Raw genomic sequence first — 20,716 nt, 5'->3', positions numbered from 1 at the left:
AATTAAAGGCGAGATAGTCTGGTGGAGAATCGTGTGAGGATAAAAAATACCACTATGGTTTTAGAAGGTTAAAGTACTGAATGTAAATTTGTTAATCAAATTCAATTTGTCAACTATATTGAGACCTAATTCTGTAATTCGCAGCTCTCTTTGTTAGAAACAAGGAGGCTTTATGATGGTTTCATGAGACTTTGCATATGATTTGTTATGCAGACAAAACATCACCATGTACCAGTAAGCAGTGGTTTACGGTAACAATACTACTTCCTCACTTCTTAACAGCCAATGTTTACACATATTACGCACAATATAATGTATAGACATTGTTTGTCTGGGGTTTATTCCTAGAGTTTCTCATTAATTTATTTTTGAGTCTTTATAAAATAATGTCATTCCCTGGTCAGTTCTTGACAGAACTCGATCAAAACTTGCATAGACACTTTTAATGTTATATCTAACAAAATATGCAGAAAAAACTTGCCAACCCAGACCATAAACAAGACAGTTAGTACGCTGGAGGCTATCAATAGCATGATATCAGAATTATATCAGCATTTGCAGATAGCTGCTTAAAAAATAATGAATGGCCCAAGCCAGATATTTGTCACATATTTCAAACCAATATTTGATGATGTACTTATCCTCTAGCAATACATGTATGTGTCTGTAATATTAATCCAGTCCCAGTTTTGGCAATTTATAAAGGTCTGTGTAGGGGTGAGCATTTTGGCAAAAATAATACAATATATTGCCAAAAGTATTCGATCATCTGCCTTCACACACATATGAACGTGAGTGAGATCCCATTCTTAAACTATAAGATTAATATGTCATCCCACCCTTTGCAGCTATAACAACTTCAACTCTTCTGGGAAGGCTTTCCACAAGGGTTAGGAGTGTGTTTATGGGAATTTTTGACCATTGTTCCAGAAGCACATTTGTGAGGTCATCCCAAAGGTGTTCTTTCAGGTTGAGGTCAGGACTCTGTGCAGGCCAGCCAAGTTCTTCCATACCAAACTCACTCATCCATGTCTTTATGGACCTTTCTTTGTGCACTGGTGCACAGTCATGTTGGAACAAGAAGGGGCCGTCCCCAAACTGTTCCCACAAAGTTGGGAGCATGAAATTGTCCAAAATCTCTTGGTCTGCTGAAGCATTAAGAGTTCCTTTCACTGGACCTAAGGGGAACCTTAGGGGAGCCAAAATCCTGAAAAACAACCCCACACCATAATCCCCCCTCCACCAAACTTTACACTTGGCACAATGCAGTCAGACAAGTACCGTTCTCCTGGCACCCACCAAAACCAGACTCGTCCATCGGATTGTCAGATGTAGAAGCGTGATTCATCACTCCAGAGAACACGTCTCTACTGCTCTAGAGTCCAGTGGTGGCGCTTTACACCACTGCATTTGACGCTTTGACCACCACTGAGCTTCTTGCTTTACAGCGCTGTGCAGTCCTCACCCTCAGATCTTTTCTTTTCCCACTTTGTACTATAATACTTCATACTAATAATGTTTGCTATCCGGTGTCGACCGTAGGAGGATGGGTTCCCCTTCTGAGTCTTGGTTCCTCTCAAGGTTTCTTCCTCTTTTAGGGAGTTTTTCCTTGCCACCGTTGCCACTGGCTTGCTCATGGGGGCTTGGACCCGGATTTTCTTTTCTTTTCTTTCTGTAATACTGATTGTTCTGACAACATCTGTTGTAAAAAGCGCTATATAAATAAATTTTGCTTTGCTTTGCTTTGCATTGTGCTTGGTGATGTAAGGCTTGGATGCAGCTGCTTGGCCATGGAAACCTATTCCATGAAGCTCTCTACATGCTGTTCCTGAGCTAATCTGAAGGCCACATGAAGTTTGGAGGTCTGTAGCGATTGACTCTGCAGAAATTTGGCTGTGGCTCCGCTGACATTTGTTGTTGACTGGAATGTTTAGTAGTGAAGAAATTTCACGACTGTACTTGTTGCACAGGTGGCGTTCTATACAATACCATGCTGGAATTCACTCAGCTCCTAAAAGCGACCCATTCTTTCACGTTTGCTTGTAGAAGCAGTCTGCCTGCCTTGGTTTTATACACCTGTGGCCATGAAAGTGATTGGAACACCTGAATTCAGTGATTTGGATGGATGAGTGAATACTTTTGACAATATAGTGTATATCACAATTATCCAAGACATTTCATGATACATGATATGCATCACAATATTTTGTATTTTTCTAAGGTTTAATGATTTGGAACAGACAAAATAGAAGCTGTGATGAAACATATAATTATACTACTACTAATACTACTACTTCTATTACTACTAGTAGTACTAATAATAGTAGACGCACACACATTTTCTAAGCCACTTCTTCTTCTGGGTCGCCGGGGGTGCTGGAGACTGGATAATAATAATAATAATAATAATAATAATAATAATAATAATAAATCTACATTTACAATGATATTTTACTGCACTGCACTATAAATCCTATTTAACAGGCCTAATTATGCTCACTTTGTAAAGAAACCTGTAGCTAGTTATTGTTCTTTAGGTATTGACAATATCCACAAAATGCACAAAAGGATATTGTGACATAATTCATTGCTATTATGCAGGGAAACAGGTGTTAAACCTCTCTGTGTGATTGTGAATGTGACAAAGTTGTTTACTGCACCACATATTAAGAATGTGATTGGTCGTCCAGAATGAGAGGACAGATAGAGGATGTGCATCATATGTCATATAATATCATACGTATATATTGTAGCCTCTTGGCACATTAAAGCATGTTAGCAAATTCTATTTGATGTGAATTATCAAAAAATAAATCAAATTGGAAAAATGCACATAATTTTGTGCAACGTCATTGTCTACACCACATGTATGCTGCTTTAATTTTCTGCACCTTCCCACGTCCCTCCGATAACAACAAAATACTTTCATATTTCCCACCTTTGTGTTTATGTATCGGCATCAGCAGATATGCACATGGAAATATCAACATTAGCCCACAATTACCATATCAGTGCATCCGTAACTGTCAGAGGAGACTTAGGTGAAGGCTGGCTTTACAAAAATCACTTCTGCGATTTTTCTCATTTGGTCTTTCATCCAATAATCTTTAAATTGGTCCTGATTGAGGTTAAAAGTGGAGCGTCTACCCGAGCAGCTGAAAAAGCCATTAGCAACATTACCTCGACCATTGCAATCTGACTGTTTAATTGGTCTCACTTGCATCACCAGCCAGCTCTAAAGCACTTTAGATTTTATCAGACTGATCAGATTTGAGGCAGACAGCCCATAATAATCCCAGCACAAAGAAGACTGTCCGGCTGTTAAGTGTTTCTCAGTCTGTTTACATGGTTACATGCGAGGTGTCGCTCCATGTGTTATATTCTCTCCTCCTAATTTAATTTTTTACTCTGAGGTGCTTTTTCCAAGTTGGATTAACACGTCTCAGGATATATGCCATGATCTTGTGGCCTGCGCAATCCCCCTATCGAATCCCACTCACATGACTGTGACGTACTGCGGTCCTCCAGAGTGTTTCCTATTTCTGATTTACAGGGTTGTTCCACTACTTCATATTTTGAGACTTGCAGTGGCAGCTGATTTTAAGAAGTCCTCACTCGTAGTTTTCATTTATTATATTACAGACATGATAATATTAATTTATTTCTATTATTTAAAGGTATTATTCTCATTTTGCTTTACATTTGATGATTTAAATGTAGTTCCATAATTACATCATTAATATGAATGTGAATTATATAATGATCATGTTTACATTTGATGCACATTGTATTGTACATTGCATGTTCAATCAGCACCTGTGTTTTCAACTTTTCTTAAAAAAAATGGCAAAATGTATTTTATTTTTATTTTAGCTTTATGTTTTTGCACAAAATAATAACTGTAATCACTGTAATCTGTAATATTTCCTATTTAGCTCACAGACACAAATATGGTATCAATTGAACGTTTTAATCTGTGCTTTAAACAGACACCCTCCACTTGTTTCAATGAGCTGTAAGAAAAATTATTTATTCCATATAACACTGCTAAACTTAACTTTTTATCCTCTGGATTGGTAACCGCTCCTCTCTGGCCAGGTGGAGCTGCTCCCTCCCCCACTGCTCCACACCTTGTGACCCGGCCCTCCATCAAAGCTGTCCTGTACCCCCACCACCACCACCCTGTCTGCAGAGTGGGTATCAGCCCCCACTCCAGGGGGCGCCAGTGAGGAGCTGAATGAAGCTTTGGACAAGCCTCTGGAGAATGACGCTGAAGGGGTATGGAGTCCAGACATCGAGCAGAGCTTCCAGGAGGCGCTGGCCATCTACCCACCCTGCGGCCGGCGCAAGATCATCCTCTCAGACGAGGGCAAGATGTACGGTACGCCTCCCCAGCTCCACCTTTTCCTTCTCTCTGGCTTTCTCTCTTTGTTTGGGATCATAATTCTTGGGCTGGATGAGGATGGGGTTGGGGTTCTAGGTAGTCCTGCAAACAACTAATTAAAGACACATTTGATCACAAGCTGGTCTGTATTCATCCAATATTTCAGGGGTGCCAAAAGTGCAGTCCAGGAGGGCTGCAGTCCAGCACAGTTTTGTGATTTCTTGGTTTTGTGAATTCTTTTCGTGTAATTCGATCACCCAGTTTAGCAGGAGTGATAGACAGCAGGGAAATCAGCAAGGGTGTTAATCCTGCACTTCACAACTCAGTTTGATTATGCTCATGCTTTGAATACTATTTGATTATTTGAATACTTTGAATACTCAGTTCTGACAACCCAAACTGATTGAATAAGAAGCGTTCTTCTGTTGTTGTTACTTGTGATAACAGCACGTTTTTTCACAATAAATGAGAAACGTTAGTAAGTAAAACTCCCCTTACCCTGCATGTAACTGCTGCTGAATTTGTACTTTAGCACATATAAAAACAGAAAACGAATACATTAGATAATTTCTGTAAGATGCAGCCCATTTTGTCAGATTCTGAAGAAGAGTGTGACGGCAAGACTTCGTCAAATTCCAAACCAAAGTAAGAAATTCGATCAGCGGCTGTGACGACGAAGCAACCGAACAAACTAGAGTTAGCCAGAAGCAAACTGAATTTGGTACCGTTCAACAAACAAGATGGGCTATGAAATGCGTTACAGACTGGCTGGAACAAAATGACATTCAGGCTAATCTGGCAAATATTGAAAAAGCTTACTTCAGATTCAGATTCAGATTCCTTTATTGATCCCAGGGGGAAATTGCAGTTGTTACAGTTGCAGCCATTTATGTGAAAATAAACACTTTACTAATAATTTAAAACAATATATAGAATTTACAGTATGTACACCAGATTTAAGTACTTAAAGTTGGTATTGCCACAGTTTTATGGCTCTGGCCATGATGCAAAAGGTTAATACTTTTTTGTGGAAGGAACTGACATTTCAGGTGAATTTCAGTGTTTGGGGCTTCTTTGCTTTACTTTTCTCTGTATTTTTCAGAACTGCTATATAAAAGCAATAGACCACTGGTGTGCATTATGGCAGATAACGTCACAGCTGAGATGAATGTAATATCACCCTAGGCATATGCCTGCACCCAAATCACAGCTGTGATGACACTCCCTCTCATGTTCAATTGTTTAAATAATAAATAACAACATTCCAAAACTGATGCAGTTGAATTGGTACCTTCAGACTCATGCATCACACAACACTGCTGTTTTTTTACACCCTTAGAAACCACCAAGCTGTCCTGGGCTCCAGGACCAGTGTTGGTCACCCCTGCATTACCTTTTGGCTGCATTCACATCACCAGATTGAATTTGCACAGATTTGATTTTTTGCCTTAATGTGAAACAAATCTGATGTTTTCAGAGCTATGGGGACACACAAATCTTTTCAAATCAGGTCTGAGACACTTTATGAAAGGCTATGTTCACATTACCCGTCTGAACTGGCACAAATCAGATTTTTGCTATAATGTGGCACACATAACTTTGTCAGAGTTGTGTGGACACAAAAATCTGATCTTTTCAAAACAGATCTTTCATATATGGTCATAGATCAGATACATATCCTTTTTGTGGGCGCGTGACCTTAATGTGAGCGGTCAGATTGCAATTCGTGTATTTTTTTAACGTTAACTACGAATCATCCTGCATGCACCATCCTCCAGTGTTAACGTGATGGTAGTTGAAGTTAGTGCCAATAAATGGTGCAAAAGGATCTGACCCTTCTTCACCTTCATCCTGCTTTAATAATGAATAGCTGAGAGCTTTTTGGAGCAAATTATCTTCATAACCAAGACTTGTACTACTGCTTAGTTTGTTGTTCATGACACATGATTCATTCACGTGATGTTATTGATTAGGATATGCTCATGTGGGTTGTTTGAAAATGCAGGTTCATTCACATTAATGACAAATTGTGACCCATCAAATTACAAAGAAAAAAATTGGATTTGCGAAATGAGACTTGTAATGTGAACGTAGCTTAAGACTACCACTAATCCACCACCCTTGATGAGCACATTTTTTTTCTAGCTGTGCTTTTGAACAGTGCATCTTTTGATCATGTACACTTCTATAAAACTTACAAGTGTCTTACAGGCGAATGAATCATAATGATTTTTTTCAGCATCTCGGACTAGTACGCCAAACAGCCATAAGATAATGTGGGTTTGCATTTCTTCATGTGAGCTAAAGATAGCAGAGACAACATGAGTGTATCTCTCGCTATAAATGTCTCTGTGCCTGAGCTGTCAATAGACGGGCCGTTAACTGATGAGTAGTTGATGGACGGTTGTTGTTTGATAAGGGTCGATGACTAGGTGGATGGAGGGATGGGCAGAAGGTGCATGGGTATAGAGTGAGAGAGAGGATGTGTAAGGACATGTGCTAGGTCTCTTGTCAAACACAATCTGTCATCACATGCTGGACTAGCCATTAGTCGTGGCCTCTGAGCTGCCGTGAAAGCTCGTGCAACTGCATAAAGCCTGGAGCTATACTGCTGGAGTAGTGGGGGCAGGTGGCAAATACTGGAGCAGGGCATGGTGCAGTGTGTTGGGGGTGCAGTTTAGGGTAGTTCTATTGCCCCCTTCCTCCCTGAGGGGGGGGTAGGTGGTGTGGGACGAGTGGGCAGCGGGTAGGGAATGTCATGGAGAGTCCGGAATGGCATGTGCTCGCCCTGAGCTCGGGGTTCAAGGCAGTGTGGCTGTAACCGGAGACCAGAATAGACGTTTACCCTTTGAGTGTGTGTGATGATGGAGGGGATGGGGGGTGGAGGGGCAGGAGGGAAAGAGAGGGACAGATAAACATCGGGGGAAGATAGCCAGTCTTGGGCCCTGCACCTGTCCTCTGCCCTCTGTCTATAGGTCCCTCCCATCCACCCCCCTACTCACAACCCTGAACTGTCTGCCTGTTAGTCAGGCCATGTGTGTGTGTGTGTGTGTGTGTGTTTGTGTGTGTGACTTTCAGGTCACCTACAGCTGCTGTGTCTCTCTCCTACCCCTTTAAGTCAGACATTAGTAGATTTACCATATGAGAACAGAGAGAGAAGGACAGAAGGACCTACTGACAGTTTAGTAATTTTAAAGCAATATTTGGCAAAAAAAAAAACACAAAACGTGGCTTAAATTGCAGTAGATCAGCCAAGGAAAGTTTGGTGTCAGAGGTTTGCTCGTATTCATTGTAGAGTATGTTTTAACTTATTTTTGCTTTAAAAATCCACAAAACATGTCATTCAAATTTACACAGGACTGTAGCTGTATTGAAAAAAAAAGATTTTGTTTTTCTGTGGGCTTTCATGCTTTCTAGTGATAAACAGGTGGGCCCTCAGCTGGAGAAGGTTAAGAACTACTACCTTAGAGTAAGCAGGTAGTTGTGACAATAAGCTAAGAGTGAGGAATTCTACAACATCGAATCCAAAAATTCAGCTTTGAGATGAAGTAAAAGCAACACCACCATCCAGACTAGCAGGACAGTGTGTGTGGATTAAAATTTCTCCTGTAACACGTTTTCATCTCCTCATAGCCTAAAATCTGACTGGCATTCTCATGGCAGGTTTGCCTTGAGGAGTTTCACTTGATGAAGGAAGTCACGCTCAGGGGATATTGTGTTTGGCAAAGATTTTGCAAACAGTAAATTAGCATAAAATAGCATGCCTTAATTATCACACACTTGCCTCAATCCATGTCAGGCTGTTAAGTAATCTCAAAGAGACTTTCTTATGTGGTTTCTGACACCGATAGCATATTGTTATTTATTTAAATAAGTATGATGCATAGCTAAATACAGTAGTAGCTGCCATTTGGAAGGTTCTGTGCAGGTACATTTTTCGTTCATCAAGGTACAAACAATGTAACTGTACCTCAAAGGTACAAAAGTACCTTAAACAAGTTTTTCTAGGTGAAAAGTGCATATTTGTACCATTTCATTAACAGAAGAATGGAGACGAGACAGGGTGTGTGGACCCAATACAACTTGAGGGTACCACCCCAGTGACAAGAGGGTTACTGCCCCAGTGACAGTTTAGTACCTTTACTTCTGAGAATGTAGGTCCATTTTTTTTACCTAACAATCCCTGTAACACTGAGATCAGAGAGGAACCATATAACAGTATCATCATTCTTGGCTTGGTCTGCTGCGCCCTGCAGCACAGACCACTGCAAATGAAAATGAGCAGTGTTGAACTAAGTTCTGCAGTATCCAGTTTGCGCTGGGCCGAAATAACACAGCACAGCATCAGTCATCCAGTCGTCATCCTGCTTTCTGCTTTTCTCGCCGCTCCGTTTCAGACAGAAAGAAATACAGAGGCAGGTGGTGAAAGGCGGTGTCTGGAGAAGACTGAGAGGAATAAGCTGACCATTCCTCAGTCTTTACCACAGCGTTCAGCATGTGTTCACACTGTTACAGTGTGATTTTGACATGCTCAGCGACTGGAACAATGGGCCTTCACAAAATTGCTTTCCTGTATTTGCTCTTGCAAAACGACTGGGCCAAACGTTTCAAGCTGGCTCAGTTGAGCTCCTGCCTAGCAAGACACAGAATGGCATTCTGAAGCAGCGCTGATCGGTTTCACACAGCAGGTGGAATTTTTAGGCTTATCTGTAGTTGTAGATAGTTAACGATGAGGGTGATGACAATATGACAGCACTTTCTCAGCAAACTGTTAAGATCAATAATACATAAAGAACACTGAAAACTGCATGTTTCATCACAAAGAGAGTATAATTAGACCTGTTTCACCGGATTTACTGCTGCATAGTATCTGACACAACAAAATCCTTATCCATTTTGATAGTATTTTTGAAAAGTTGCAGTACTGTGGCCTCAGAAATGTATTTATATTTTTTTCAATTTAGGTAACTAACGTGTTAATTGATATTTGGTTATAGGACAATCACTAGATACATTATTTAGATTGTTTTAAAAAACAATAAAAAAAACATTTGTACAAACAATAAGTGATAGTAAAGTTCCTTTTACCGAAATCTGGTGTCTGTTTGGTTCTGCCATATTGTGTGAAATTTTCCTTGGTGTTAGTCAAATGAAGAAACCAGCAATTTTATTAGTTATATCAATGTATAGTAAACTTAGACATGTATGATGATATTGTGAAACTGAAATGTATCACCTCTATCTGGAGGAATCCAAACAGAAGATCGTTCATTGCAGCAATGTGCTGTATTAAGAGAATTTGAAGTAATCACACAGATGACTGTCTGCATTGTGCAGTGCAGACTGGGTCATTAAAGCGTGGCCGTTCTTCCCACCCTGTGTGCTGTTGACTCTGCTGGAGAGGCAGATGCAGTCTCAGTGTATCAACTGTAAAAATCCATGCAAATCTGACCACATTCCTCTGCTGGTCCAGCAGTGGAGACTGGGATTTTTTTTTGAGAGAAAGAGAAACTTTGTGTTTTTCCTCAAACATTTTTGGCATTTTTTTCCCACAATTCCTTGCATACCCATCGGCCATTATGCTCATCTCTCATTTGAGTTATTATCTTGTTAAGCGCAGCAGTGTCATGGAGATTGTCTTGCTCTTGGTGCGGTGGGCTAAAATTTGACAGGCTTTGCCAATAAAAACATTTCTTGGCTTCCATGGCTGCTGTGCTGTAATGCCTTCGCCCTCCGCTCTCTCGCCTGGCCCGTAAAATTACACACCCCTCCGCTGAGAGGAAACACATTTACCATGGCTTAACGGCTTCCAATCATCCAGGAGCTAGATAAGTAAATAATGGACCTCTTCACCTGTCAGAAACTTGTTAGAGGAGAAAAAACGGAGCACTGGAATGGACACGTGGTGACAGGGAGACTGAAAGCTTCCTGAACTGGCTTTTAAAAGATAAAGCCAAACTCACCGCATCACAAAATGAAGTGTTTTTCATGTACAAAAGAAAAGACATTACAGATGTCAACTCAGTTGACATGTAGAGAACATCACTGTAACTCCCCTAACACGGATATTTAGCTTCGCTGCTTCGTATTTACTCTAGCTCTAATTAGTTTTCTGAAGAGAGAGAGAGAGAGAGGGAGAGAGAGAGAGAGAGAGAGAGAGAGAGAGAGAGAGAGAGATGGAAAAAGCAGTCTAATCCTCACCTAGACTCTAACTTTACCAGCTGAGTGAGAGATTGGTTTGTGGGTGAGGACGAGTTCTAATGAGCAGACTCTCTCTCTCTCTCTCTCTCTCTCTCTCTCTCTCTCTATGCTGTTCTTTCTTAAGGACTCTGAAATCACATGTGCACCCAAAGGTCAGAGAAAGAGAGAGTGACAGATAGTGGTGAAGAGGGAGAGAGCTCTCTCTCTCTCTCTCTCTCTCTCTCTCTCTCCCTCTCTCTCTCTCTCTCTCTCTCTCCCTCTTCACCACTCTCTGTCACTCTCTCTTTCTCTACCTCTATATATTTCTTTTCTCCTTTAATTCTGTCTCTCTCCTGTTCTCTTTCACCATATCTTTCTCTCTCTCCTCTTTTTGTATCTCTCCTGCTCTTTCACATTCTTGTTTGCTTTTTCTCTCTGTCTCTTTGCCTCTGCCTCTTCCTCCCTCCCTCTCTCTTTCACTCTCACTCTCTCTCTCTCTCCTTCTCTCTGTCTCTCTTTCACATGTTCTCTCTAACCATTTCTTCTTTCTTTCTCTCTCCTCTGTCTTTATCTCTCTTTCCTCTCTCTCTCCCTCTCTGTCACGTATTATGAAGTGGCTCACAGGTTGCAGGGTTTCTGTGGGGTGTGGAGTAAAGGGTGAGGTTTGTGTGTCTTAATGATGAGCAAGTCTTTATTTTACTTTTATGGATTTTTGTAGTGAAACAGGATTTTCTGGATTGTGTGACTATAAAGGCATTTGTAGGTTTGTCACTTTCTCTCTGTCTCTCTCCCTCTGTCTCTCTGTATAATGTACAGTATTGATGATGACACTGTCTCCAGACACCTGGGTCACAGTGACTGGTGAACCACAGAGCTCCTGGTCTTGTTAGTACAGACTGCACTTATAGTAACCTTCCTCCTGACCTTTGGGTGCACATGTGATTTCAGGGTCCTTAAGAAAGAACAGCAGAGACTTCAAGAACAGCTCAGATGCCTGTCTCTGTCTGGCTGTCTGTCTGTCTATTTGTCTGGCTGCCCATTTGTTTATCTGTTTGTCTATCTGGCCGTCACACTGACTGTCTGCTGTTCTCTCCGTTGGTTTGTTTTCCTGTCTGTCTGCAAGAGTCCACATCCACCAGGCGAGGCTCTCTCTGTGGAGCGTGTGATTTAGAGTTCCTTCATAGTGTTTGAAAACTAAAACGAGACTGGAAGCCTCAGACAAACACTGAACAGCAAGACTCTGTTTGTGTGTATGAAGCTTCTGCTCTGCCTTTTGGATGAGTACGTCTTTCTTTGTATTGTGTGACTCTTCCTCTAATTTTCCTGTCTCAGGGTTTTTTTTTTAGTTGAAAGGCCATGATAGTGATTTGAATAGGATACAATGCAGCACATTATACTATCTGATTGTATAAAGAATCTGTAATTGTATAAAGAAATCTCTACATTGTTCAGAACTCATTTTTAAAAAGGGTACTTGGACGTTATGTGCATTGTGGTTAGAGTATGACTTCTTTTGTTCTAAGCTTGTACTAACAATATTAATCCACAGAAGTCTAGAGATGTATTGTTGTTTCACAATTTTCTGTACATAATTTTTATAATAGAGCTGTCAGAGTTAACGGTTTAATAAAGCTTTCCCACCTTTGACCGTTTAAGCTATCCATAGCTGTCCAGCCTGAAGCCCTGCTGCTATACATAGCACACTATCAAAATGCATACTGTCATTCAAAGAAACACTATTTTAACATCAGTGAATAGCATGTAAAGACTTAGTCTGAAGAAGATCTCAAAATATGGCTTCTTTACAAACATTGAAGATCCTGCTAAAGCCTGAGTAGACAGATAAATCACTGGGATGAGCGAGTTATTGGACTGAGCATTAGTAAACTCTTCGAGTTCTCAAGTGATAAGCTTAGATTTGACTTTGTACTGGACTTCCATGGTAACTTACATAGCTATCATTAGATCCTGTGTACTATGGCAAGTTACAGTGGGGCAAAAAAGTATTTAGTCAGCCACTGATCGTGCAAGTTCTCCTACTTAGAAAGATGAGAGACGTCTGTAATTTTCATCATAGGTATGAGAAATAAATATGAGAAAAAAAAAATCCAGGAAACCACATTGTAAGATTTTTAAAGAATTTATTTGTAAATTATGGTGGAAAATAAGTTTTTGGTCAATAACAAAAGTTCAACTCAATACTTTGTAACATAACCTTTGTTGGCAATGACAGAGGTCAAACGTTTCCTGTAAGTCTTCACCAGGTTTGCACACTGTAGCTGGTACTTTGGCCCATTCCTCCTGCAGATCTCCTCTAGAGCAGTGATGTTTTGGGGCTGTCGCTGGGCAACACGGACTTTCAACTCCCTCCACAAATTTTCTATGGGGTTGAGGTCTGGAGACTGGCTAGGCCACTGCAGTACCTTGAAATACTTGTTACGGAGCCACTCCTTCGTTGCCCGAGAGGTGTGTTTGGGATCATTGTCATGCTGGAAGACCCAGCCACGTTCCATCTTTAATGCTCTCACTGATGGAAGGAGGTTCTGGCTTAAAATCTCATGATACATGGCCACGTTCATTCTTCCCTTAACACGGATCAGTCGTCCTGTCCCCTTTCCAGAAAAACAGCCCCAAAGCCTGATGTTTCCACCCCCATGCTTCACAGTAGGCATGGAATACATTAGTATATGTGCGATATGTAGGACAGTGTATTCAGTATTCAGCCATCACAACTTTTTCAAAGTATTTTGCCCAACCCTGGAGCTAAATGAAAGAGAATGAGAGCAAGAGGCTGCAGTATTGGAACAGTTGGATCCGTTGACTGTATATATGATATATATGATATACAGACTCATTGGTTAGACCTTGCGGCCAATGTTGTTCTCAGTACACACTGGTGGTGAAAATTTAAAACCGTGTTCACACTTTGAATTTAATGTGATTTTAAGTGATGAAAATAATGTTACTGAATTATTAAAATAAGCAATAAATACATTGTGATGAAGCGTACTTAAACGTATATAGCTACAGCATGACTTTTTAAATGGAAAGGATCTTACTTTAAGGCCAAATTAGAGCAAATATGTGAAATCAGTTATTCAGATGTGATCAATTACATGAAATAATGTGATTAATCATGATTTATTGTTTTAAACTATTTGACAGCCCTTATTTATATGTATAATACGTGTCATAACATTGTGAGTTATAGAGCTACTTAATTACATACATAATTAATTTCATTTGCATTTGAAATACATTGTCAATACATAATGTATTTCAAATGCTAATGTGGTCTATTATGTATAAATAAAACAGCTAGTACTTCCAACTTTATCTGTATGTATTCATGTAAAGAATACATTGTATGAAAAAGATAATAAATTATAAATTATAATGAAAAATCATAAATTGTATGAAAAAAGATAATCAGTAAAACAAGATGAGGACTGTGTGCACAGATATAACTCCTTAAAATATCTCCTATAAAATATCTCCTTCTACAAATGAGAAAGGTGAGTGGGTTCTGTTAACCTACTGGTTCAGTTGCATCTGTTCATTCACACATATTTCAGCAGTCTTTAGCATTTTAACAGCTTGCACATAAATAGGCATGCTTTTACAAAGTGTGAGTCTTTGAGTGCTTTATTTATCAGCGCACCCCATCCCAAACACACAAAAAAGGAAACACACACACACGTTCAGTCGGCTGGTCGTCTGTGTGACAGGGCGCAGTGTGCAGTGTGTAGTGTAGTGTAGTGTTGTGTTGTGTCAGAGAGGAAGTCTCACTCAGACTGTAGATTCCTGAAACCCTAATGCCTCTCTCATCCCCAAGGAGAGCGTATGGGCAGCAGATGGAGCTCCTTTTGCTGCCCTTTCCTTCCCTCTTTCTCTCTCTCTCTCTCTCTCTCACACACACACACACACACACACACACACACACACACACACACACACACACACTTGGACTGACACTACTTCATAAGTTTGTTTGTTTGAGAGAATAAAAGCACGGAAGTAGCTGCTTCTCCACGCTGCAATGATTTAGAATGATTTCTCTCAGACCACAGGCCACTTAGGTCACTTTATGGACTGTGTGTGTGTGTGTGTGTGTGTCTGTATCCCCTCCTTCCGTGCAGAGCAGATGCAGGACTCAATATGAGGAGAAGTCAGAGCTTAGGAATGAGAGGAATGTGCAGGGGAGGAGAAGGGGGGGGCCACACCAAGAGAGAGAGAGAGAGAGAGAGAGAGAGAGAGAGTTTTACAGAGAGAGAGAGAGAGAGAGAGAGTTTTACAGAGAGAGAGAGAGAGAGAGAGGTAGAAGGGGCATTGGAGGGGTCAAACAGATTTATGAGGTACGGGGTGCTGTAAGGCTGCTGTGTCTTTGCATGACACTGACTGTCCAATATGACCTTTCTCTGGACTTGATGAACTGCAGAGTAGTCTGTATGTGTGTGTGTGTTTATGTGAGGAGAGGTGTGTGTGCAGTTTCAGGTAGCCACGGCTGTCCACCCTTCCAAGACTGCGCTCCAGACTCTGCCTGTGAATGGCCACTTCCTAACTGCTCACCAGCAAACACACATACACACTCATAGTTGTGACTCACTCCGGTCCTGACATTTGCCCTTTCTCTCTCTCTCTCTCTCTCTCTCTCTCTCTCTCTTTCATCCTTCGCCCTGCATGAAAACGGATTATTTTCGATTAGAATATGTTCATTTTTATTAGTTTTTATTAGTTACTCTATGACGTACATTCTAAAGTTGCTGTTTTTGTTAATGTCCATATCTGAAAGTTTGGCTGAACACAAATAGGATTTTTTTTTTTTTCAAATCAAACCAGAGAGAGTTTTTATCGCTTGACTTGTCATATTGAATTCATTCTTTAGGTAACATAGGACTAACAAAATAATAAAAAATTGGTTGTATGAAAATTAATTTGAAACATTAAAACGGAAAAATGTTTATCTGAGCTATAACTGTGCAACACATCACTTGAAACCAATCAGAAAACTGTGGCATTCTTCCTGTCACACTAATTGTAGTAGGACATGAATGGGTTGCTATATTCAAAAATTGCTTCTTTGTTTTGATTATTACTTTTTTTTGCTCCCTTTTTCTGAATATGGATTTCTTTCTTCTCCCTCTCGCTGTGCTGTAACACTGTAGAACAGTGCTTATAAATGGCTTAACCAGCGCAAACTTTCCATTAAAATCGTTTTACTACAAGACCCATAATTCTCTCTTGCAACCCTGTTTATCGAGCAAGATGGATGGATATAGAATCATCACTGATAAAGAACCCCCTTCATTTGATATAATAAAATATCCATCCATCCATCCATTATCCAAGCCGCTTCTCCGTCAGGGTCGCGGGGGGGTGCTGGAGCCTATCCCAGCAGTCTTCGGGCGGAAGGCAGGATACACCCTGGACAGGTCGCCAGTCCATCGCAGGGCAGACAGACAGACACAGACAGTCACTCACACCTAGGGGCAATTTAGCATGTCCAATTGGCCTGACTGCATGTCTTTGGACTGTGGGAGGAAACCGGAGAACCCGGAGGAAACCCACGCAGACACGGGGAGAACATGCAAACTCCACACAGAGAGGACCGCCCGGCCGGGGAATCGAACCCAGGCCCTCCTTACTGTGAGGCGACAGCGCTACCCACCATGCCACCGTGCCGCCCATATATAATAAAATATGAATTAGGAAAAGAGAGTTGTATTACCATTTGAAGCAGAATATGGCTTAAGCTTTAATTCCAGTGGAGAATCCAGTGGAAATGTACTAATTCACATGTCTGATGAGAATTTGGGTGGAACTGTGTTACTCAATTTTTTGTTACTCCAAAGCAGAAACTTGCAGAAAATCAAGAATGCTGAAGGATGTGTGGGGATTTTAGGACAGAGTTGCATGAATTACAGAAAAATATATTTAGTCTACAATTTCCCTGTGAATTTGACACACGTTTCCTAGGGGTGTAAAAAGATTGGACTGTAACACGGAGCAATGAGGCGGACGCATGTGCGGAGGTAAGCGACTTTTATTAAGGGCAAATCCAGGGTCGTGGTCAAAACGGTCCAGGGTCAAAGAGCCAATACGGACAGATCGGGGTTCAGACATGACAAACTATAGACAGATTCAAACAGGGCAAGGACATACAACAAAGACTGAGACATTCATACAAAGACCAGCGAACACAAGGGGCAAACACAGGGCTTAAAAATGAGGGTCAGGTGAAAACAATCAGGGCGGAGTTACAAAACCAAAACAAAAAGGCACCTGGAGTGGGAGGAGCCCATCGTGACATGGACAATTAGTTAAGGGACATTCTATTAATTGCAAGAAGAAAGCTGTAAGAAGGAAGTGTCTGTCTTCTGACCCCCCCCCCATACAGTGGTGTGAAAAAGTGTTGGCCCCCTTCCTGATTTCTTATTATTTTGCATGTTTGTCACACTTAAATGTTTCAGATCACCAAACACATTTAAATATAAGACATAGATAACACAAAATGCAGTTTATAAATGAAGGTCTTTATTATTAAGGGAAAAAGAAATGCAAACCTACAGGGCCTTGTTTGAAAAAGCGATTGCCCCCTAAACCTAATAACTGGTTGGGCCACCCTTAGCAGCAACCACTGCAATCATGCATTTGTGATAACTGTCAATGAGTCTTTTACAGCGCTGTGGAGTAGTTTTGGCCCACTCATCACCCATTCAGCCACAATGGAGGGTTTCCAAGCATGAACCCAAGAGGTCACAAACAGATGGCTAGACATTCTCCTTCAGGATGTTTTGGTAGAAGCAGTAAAACAGCCCCAGACCATCACACTACCACCACCATATTTTACTGTTGGTATGACGTTCCTTTTCTGAAATGCTGTGTTACTTCTACGCCAGATATAATGGGACATACACCTTCCAAAGAGTTCAACTTTTGTCGCATCAATCCACAGAGTATTCTCCCAGAAGTCTTGGGGATCAACAAGATGTTTTCTGGCAAAACTGAGACGAGCCTTTATGGTCTTTTTGCACAGCAGTGGTGTTCGTCTTGCCATGCAGGCCATTTTTGCCCAGTCTTTTTCTTATGGTGGAGTCATGAACACTGACCTTAACTGAGGCAAGTGAGGCCTGCAGTTATCGGATGTTGTTGTGGGGTCTTTCGTGACCTCTTGGATGAGTCATCGCTGCGCTTTTGGGGTAATTTTGGTCTGCTGACGACTCCTGGGAAGGTTCACCACTGTTCCATGTTTTTGCCATTTGTGGATAATGGCACTTACTGTGGTTCGCTGAAGTCCCAAAGCTTTAGAAATGGCTTTATAACCTTTTCCAGACTGATAGACCTCAATTACTTTGTTTTCCATTTGTTCCTGAATTTCTTTGGATGGCAGCATGATGTCTAGCTTTTGAGGATCTTTTGGCCTACTTCACTTTGTCAGGCAGGTCCTATTTAAGTGATTTCTTGGTTGAGAACAGATGTGGCAGTAATCAGGCCTGGTTTTCATTTCTTTTTCCCTTAATGATAAAGACCTTCATTTATAAACTGCATTTTGTGTCTAATATTTAAATTTGTTTAGTGATCTGAAACATTTAAGTGTTACAAACATGCAAAAGAATAAGAAAATCAGGAAGTATCCACACTAGAGACATAGTTCCTATTGATTTGGCTTTGTGCTCTATCACATTGGAACTAACATAAAAACAGTGATTATGAGGTTAAAGTTAAGACCATTTCAGTGAACCATTAGTAACTAGGCAGTTTGCTGCTCAGTTATTTATTAACCATCTGCATCATATACACAAGAAAGCTAAAAAAATATCTGAATGTAAGCATCAAAGAAGAGTAAATATCTGGAAAGCAAACCATAATGAATGAATGGATGGATGGATGGATGGATGGATGGATGGATGGATGGATGGATAGATAGATAGATAGATAGATAGATAGATAGATAGATAGATAGAAAACCAATTTTTTCTTTCTTTTTATATAATGTGTAAACATTTGGACTGCATGTACTGAACATGAAGATTTTTTGGCAGCCTGTATGAGGGAATTTTGTGTAAAAGGTCTGTGGTTACTATACCGTTCACCCAAAAACTAAAACAGCCATTCTACATTTTAATCTAATAGCTATTACACCCAAAATTAAATGTTCAGCTGTTGGTTAAAGACTATAATGTACTTGCATTCTTATCCACTTACTTAGGAGGGCAATTTGGCAGCTGCCAACATGCAAAGAATTTGAGTGATTCGTGTTCTTTTAGTATTTAAATGGATTTTGTGCTGGTTTAGAAAGTCTACAGTGGTTTGAAATTGGCAGTGAAAGCTCTTTAGTTGATGGTTTGCTTTGCTAGAAATCCAGTCATCACATGACTACATCCAAAAGGATTAAGGTAATATTGTTCGTACCTTTCAGATAACAGCAGAGCAGAGCAAGTGTCACAGGTGATAAGCCCTGCACGCACTGGTGATAAATTCTGCAACAAGCTGGCTTGCTAAAATGCAAATGAATTAAATGCAGTCTTGAAAAGCTGCCCGGCTGAACTGTTATGCAGAAGTGCTGTCTTGTTTCTCACTTTATTTTCTACTTTTCTGCTTCTACTTTACTTAAGTCACAACATGGAGGTTCTTTAAGCTTTTAAATCTCCTGAAAGATTTACAGTCTTCTTTTAATCTGGCACATTGTCGTCATCGCCAAAGATCAAAGGCTTGTTCATGGAACACTTACATGTAGGCAAACATCATCTGTCCGAACCTGAGACCTCTCATATGTCTTTGAGAAGAGCTTGAGGCGGAAAAAAGCCATGCTTGGCATCCCAAAACTGAATCCAGACTCATTTATTGCCTGGCAGAGCCCCACTGGGACCCTCTTATCTCTGGCCTGATCACCTTGCCCTGCAGTCGCCCCCTCTCTGTCTTCCCCTGTGCTGTCACCACCATGCAAAGGAAGTTCCCTTTAAAGCAATAACTCGGGATCTAATTTACATGGTTTTCTCCTCTATTTTGCAACTGTAGCTGTGAGGCCAATGTAGCTAACAAGTAATGGAAGCTTGTAGCCCACCAGTTAGCACTGTTCAAGCTGCACGCCTAAATTATCACACACTTGCCACAGACGTGTTGAGTTGTTAAGTCATCTAAAATAGCAGACTGTTATCAATAAAAATAGCCAAAAGTACAGACAAAATTCAGGCTGCTACTACTATTTTAGCTACCTGACCTACTATTGTCTACAAGTGGGGACGCTCAGAACCTTCAGAGAAAGCCTAGTAATTTCCATGAACTAAAAATGTTGCACATTTTACTCTACTTTTTGTGTATTTTAGTTTATTATATAATTTATAGTTTTATTTGGAAACAAAATGGTGCATATCTTTAAGTGCACAATGGGAAATTGTCTCTGCAGTGTCTATGTAGATACAGCCAAGCTTGCTATCCAGTGATTAGGAATTCAGGCCTAAACAGAAACCATTGCATTAGATTAACTGTCAGCATAATAAATTCCTGACAGTGGAATCTGTTTAGTTTTATCTCCAATAAGAGGGACCAATTTCTTGAAAAAAATAACATCACTTCTTTTGGATGTCGTCAATGTGTTACTGACTATGAATAAATGTGTTACTGAAAGAGTAAAGCTGCAACCTAAAATATAAGTCTCAAATAAAACGTGTGCACTGCCATTTGCAAGTTTCAGTTGTCTGTGCTTAATGAACAATACATGAAAAATATAGTTGTACAGCTTAGTAATATCTTAGCACTCACATACTATTAGAGGGGCTAGCAGAAGTTATCATCATTGTAGAGATGTTGGATAATTATGGACTAGTTTTAATATGAAGGCCTGGCTCTAATAACCACAGTTCACCACTTAAGATAACAGTATGTTATAAACCACATTAGCAAGGCTATTGAGATTACTTAACAGTTAAACAAATGGTGTGTGGTGTTTTAAGTATGCAATTTGGGAGATGCTAATTGGTGTGTTATAAGCTTACATTACTTGTTACCTGTATTAGCCTCATAGCTGTGCTGTAAAATTAAAGAAGACGCCAAACATGACTAGATTTTTCACCAAAGTATCACTTTACTGCTGATCTAATCACAATGAATGCCTATCTAAAGCAGACCAGCCTCCGCTACACAATTCATAAT

At 40.4% G+C, this 20,716-nt stretch overlaps 1 protein-coding gene across 3 annotated transcripts in view; it reads left to right on the top strand.

Annotated features, from left to right (window-relative positions):
* LOC108429458 (transcriptional enhancer factor TEF-3-like) overlaps positions 1 to 20,716 on the top strand; it is a 43,235-nt gene that overhangs the window by 7,392 nt on the left and 15,127 nt on the right. For 2 of the 3 annotated variants that reach the window (XM_017701196.2, XM_037542376.1), the window contains exon 2: positions 4,099 to 4,381. In XM_017701196.2, coding sequence (XP_017556685.1) covers positions 4,375 to 4,381 — 7 coding nt within the window. In that variant the 5' untranslated portion in view covers positions 4,099 to 4,374. Of the gene's footprint in view, positions 1 to 4,098; positions 4,382 to 20,716 lie in introns of those variants that run through there. The other variant, XM_037542377.1, reaches the window with a different exon arrangement.

This window comes from Pygocentrus nattereri, chromosome 11, assembly GCF_015220715.1.
Source record: "Pygocentrus nattereri isolate fPygNat1 chromosome 11, fPygNat1.pri, whole genome shotgun sequence".
NCBI lineage: Eukaryota > Metazoa > Chordata > Actinopteri > Characiformes > Serrasalmidae > Pygocentrus > Pygocentrus nattereri.
The sequence above is the reverse complement of the archived record's forward strand: the minus strand, read 5'-3'. Positions and strand labels throughout refer to the sequence as shown.